At 34.2% G+C, this 4,140-nt stretch overlaps 2 protein-coding genes across 2 annotated transcripts; both read right to left on the reverse strand.

Moving 5' to 3' along the window:
* Positions 1–2,681: 2,681 nt before the first annotated feature.
* On the reverse strand, positions 2,682–2,912 carry LOC118757032. The gene has a single exon (XM_036491760.1). It carries the CDS (start codon positions 2,910–2,912, stop codon positions 2,682–2,684), a length of 231 nt encoding a protein of 76 aa, XP_036347653.1.
* Positions 2,913–3,047: 135 nt separating this feature from the next.
* Positions 3,048–3,463, reverse strand: LOC118757031. Its single transcript, XM_036491759.1, has 2 exons — positions 3,248–3,463; positions 3,048–3,150 (listed from the first exon to the last, which is right to left on the reverse strand). The coding sequence occupies exons 1-2, from the start codon at positions 3,292–3,294 to the stop codon at positions 3,048–3,050; spliced, it is 150 nt and encodes a 49-aa protein (XP_036347652.1). The 5' UTR covers positions 3,295–3,463.
* Between the last annotated feature and the right edge of the window lie 677 nt (positions 3,464–4,140).

Here is a 4,140-nt window from a genome sequence, read left to right on the forward strand (position 1 = left end):
TGATCTCCGAAATAGCTGCTATAACTTCTACCGCTTAGACTTTGTTGCTTTTTCAATTTTTCCTAACAAACAATCGTGGTACAAAGCTCAATAAAAATATTAAAAAACAAAAAATATAATCGATAATTGCATGAGGCTATTGCCTGAAAATTTTAAAATGCACTTAGTGGCATTGTGCTACTATGATACACGGCGAGTAATCAGTTAACTTATGTACAGTAGACTGCATCACTCCCCATACAAAAAAAAAGCGGTACTATTTTTCCACTGGGATTGTAAAATCTATTATATTTTAAGACTTCCGTTAAAATATCACGGAAATATATTAAGATTTAAGTGAGTTGGCCCGATTTGAAAATACCTCCAAAAATCGAGCTTTTTTATTAATAAAAACAGTTTTTTTTTTAATATTTTGTGAAAAAATTACCTAAGATGACTGAACAGTTTAAGCTTAAAAAGTTTGCATAAAAGTATTAAAAAAAAATTTCTACAGAATCATAATAATCAGATTTTTGATGCTGTTTTTGCACTTTTTTCAAAGACTGGTTTAAGAAAAACTTAAATAACTCAGCCAAGCCTTTCCCAATGTAGACTTATGAGGTATCATTGGTATGGTATTTTCTCACCCTTTTAATTTCTTTGCGAATAAGCTCATTCAAAGAATGAAAGAGGAAGTTAAGAAACGAGTGTCATTCCATGTTGAATTAAGATGCGTTGGTATTGAATAAAGAAAAAATTGGGACGTGAATGAGTTTTTTTGCAAAGGAATAAAAAGGGCGGGAAAATACCTTTCCACTGATACCTCATAAGTCTATATCGGTAAAGTTTTGGAGCAGTTATTCCAGTTTTTCTTACACAAATTTTTGAAAAAAGTTAAAAAACAGCATCAAAAATCTTATTATTATGATTCCGTTGATACAATTTTTTAATATTTTTATGTAGATTTTTTTAGCTTAAACTGTTTTGTCATCTGAGGGGATTTTTTCCAAAACAAAAAATCCTTTAAGAAACTATTTTGATTCATAACAAAATCCATTTTTAGAGGTATTTTCAAACCGGTCCAGCTCACGTAAATCTTAATATTTTTCCGAAATATTTTGGTAGAAGTCTTAAAATATACTAGGTTTGGTAATCCCGCCGGAAAAACTGCAACTTTTTTTGGTGATGCAGTCTAATGTACCTACAGTTGTCGAAAAAATTATAGCCGCACCAAATTTTCACAAGTTTTAAAATAATATTTTTGTTGTTATTTAATTTTGGTTAGTTTTTATAGTTCATTCCTAAACAACATATGTATAAATACAAGTTCAAAGGCAGTGTCACAAGATTGGGTATTTGCCAAAATTTGGTGCAAATCGTATCCTAAATATTTTTCTTTATCCCAATTACGAAAATTAATTTGTTGAAATTTTTCAATAGAACATCGCTGTATTGTACCAATCTTTTGACTACAAAAAAAAAAATGTTCCTATTTTTATTATTTTGTACCAATAGCCCAATATAAGAATGTACCAATCTGTATAAATGTACCAATCGAGTGCCACTGCCCTAAAAATTTATAACAATTTAAAAAAAAATTCAACAAATTTTCGTAAAAATTTCGAGTTTTTTAATTAGATTCTGAGTATGCAGATTTGTAGCCCATTGAATTCTAGTAGAATAGAGTAAAAGTTTCAAATGGCTAAAAACTACGATCGATTTTTTAGAATTTTTAAAAAAGATCGAAATTTGCACGAAAGTTTGTTGATTTTTTTTAATATTGCACAAATTTGGAAACTTGGATTTACACGGTTTGTGTTAAAGAATGAACTATATTTTATAAAAAAATAATCAAAATTAAATAACAACGAAACACCTACATGATGGTGGCTTCGATGACCGAAGGCGGGAGTGATATAACTGGTGGCGGACCAAGCAATGCCTGGTCTGAGCCATTTATGGTAAAATGGTCAGATGTCTCATTACCTGGCACCCAGAGTAAAGCAATTTAGTCGAGACTTACATTGCCGATCTAGTTTGGAAGTAGTTGTAGTGCTGGCCAATGCCTTAGGTGCAGCTTGGCTGTCACTGCAGATACGAAAAATCCTTCCCCTCCACCCGTTTTCCACCATGTAGTCGATGACCTTGAGGATTGCAAATACCTCAGCGTGGAAGACCGAAGCATAATCCACAAGAGAAAAGTGAAGCTTATTACCATTAACTCCGATGAAGACCCCATATACTCACCCAGAGTCAGTTTTGGAGCCATCACGGAAGATTCGACAGTGTGTGAGTCTGGGCGCCAAGTGCTGGTATTAAACCAACATTCAGCCTCACACATTGCATGTGACACGTTTATTTAGCTAATTTGATCTTTTCCACTGCACACTTTCTAGAGCATCTCGTCTACTTCAGACTGAAGTTTACGCTTGATGGCATACAGGTTTGATGTATCAGCATCAATTAAGTAGTTTTTTCACTTGATTAAAAATGCAAATGAGCCCCGCATCTCAACGGAGCTACTTAGTGGAATATTGGTGAGTTCATAACAGGTTATAAGAATATGATTAAGCAAAGGGCTTCATGCGTATGCCTTTTAACCATTGAAAAATGAACTTTTGCTGTAGATCTTACAAGGATGATGAGTATTGCAGAATCATATTTAAATTTTAGCGTCCCCTAGGAAGCGAGCCCAGGTTCACTCAGTAGAAATGCAAATTATTGAAGAGCTCACGTTGGTTATTCACCATGTTGTTGTATTTCCACTTGTCTGCATTCTTGCTGCTTGTTGCTGCTGTAGGCAAACTAAGGCGTGCGGCCGTATTGGTGGCGGGACTCGAGGCGAGCGCTTTCTTGTTGACCGCCATAACGCGCATTGGACTCACATCCTTGGCTAAGGTGGCTTTCGAAGCTGAACGATGCTTTTGAACCATTTTGTTGAAGGTTTGATTCTTGTTTTCTTTGAAAAATCTATGAAGTACTAGAAAAACTTCCGACTAACTAGAATACGAGAGATGACGGGCTGGTCAATGATCAGTCAGCAAGGAGAGGTTTGCGGCGCGTTAGATTCAAGGAACGTTTTGTAGCAGCGTAAGTAAGGCAAATTCTAGACGATTGCCACAATTGGTGGTACGCGAGCCGCCTTGTTTGGATGAAAGATGTTTGGAAAGGCTAAAAGGAAATTGAATTAAGAACATTTAACATGGATTGATAAAGAAGTATGCGGACGTAGTTACGAGTATGAATGTACAAGAAACTTCAAACTTACCTTAAATTGTTAAGTAGTTTCGCTTTGGTGTCTGCTCGGTTATTCATTGACACACAACTTTATTTGACATCGGTTAGGAAAATTTACCAATGTTAACTTGTATTTGAAAACAAATTAGAAAAATATGTTTGTGAATGTATAATTTTTAACTGGTATAATCTCCAGTAGAGATTTTATGTTTATTTCGTCGCTTTTTGATTTTGTCGATCTGCACACTTTGACTTCATTCAGTGAAATGTTTTGGACGCGGTTCCGTCGCTCGACTTATATACCCTTTTGTCATGTGTTCGTGGCGTGCTACATTTTAGTTATGAAACGAACCCGAAGTCGATTCTCGAAAACAGGTTTGTTGTTTTTTGTTCACTTGTTTACGTGCGAAAATCAACGGACTGCAGGCACGAAAATATTTTGGTGGTATTTTTTTGGAAATCACCTGTTTACACGTGACAAAAATTTACCTGTTTTATGTATTATCAGGGGGATATTATTTTAAAACTTGCCGCTAATTCGGGGGTCTTCTAGTTATAATATAATTTGTTTGCTGACTAATTTTTACAAAAAAAGCAACATGTTTATAGAGGAGGAGGCTTAATACGAACGTCAACCAATTAAAATGCATGCGCCAATTAGAGCTGGTTTTTGAAATTAATTACATATGGGTGTTTCCATGAAAATGTCAACCAGGACTGAAAAAATAAAAACAAATGAAAAGGGTTTTTAAGACAAATTAATAAGAGTAAAATACTCGAATTTTTATATTATAGAAGTATTTCTTATTGGAATTTATAAACTCAAAAATTGAAGAGTAAAACTGAATGTCTCTTCCACTCAGTTTTCTCTAATGAGATGAACTATTTTCTCTTTCCTATTAACTAAATTAAGAGATTTGAAAC

The sequence above is a fragment of the Rhagoletis pomonella genome, unplaced genomic scaffold (assembly GCF_013731165.1).
Source record: "Rhagoletis pomonella isolate Grant_MI unplaced genomic scaffold, Rhpom_1.0 Rhpom_scaffold_13809, whole genome shotgun sequence".
Taxonomy (NCBI): Eukaryota; Metazoa; Arthropoda; class Insecta; order Diptera; family Tephritidae; genus Rhagoletis; species Rhagoletis pomonella.

Coding starts and splice junctions, on each gene's coding strand:
- LOC118757032 (XM_036491760.1), bottom strand. CDS start 2,912: ATGGTTCAAAAGCATCGTTCAGCTTCGAAAGCCACCTTAGCCAAGGAT.
- LOC118757031 (XM_036491759.1), bottom strand. CDS start 3,294: ATGAATAACCGAGCAGACACCAAAGCGAAACTACTTAACAATTTAAG. Junction 3,151..3,247: donor AAACTACTTAACAATTTAAG/GTAAGTTTGAAG, acceptor ATTTCCTTTTAG/CCTTTCCAAACATCTTTCAT.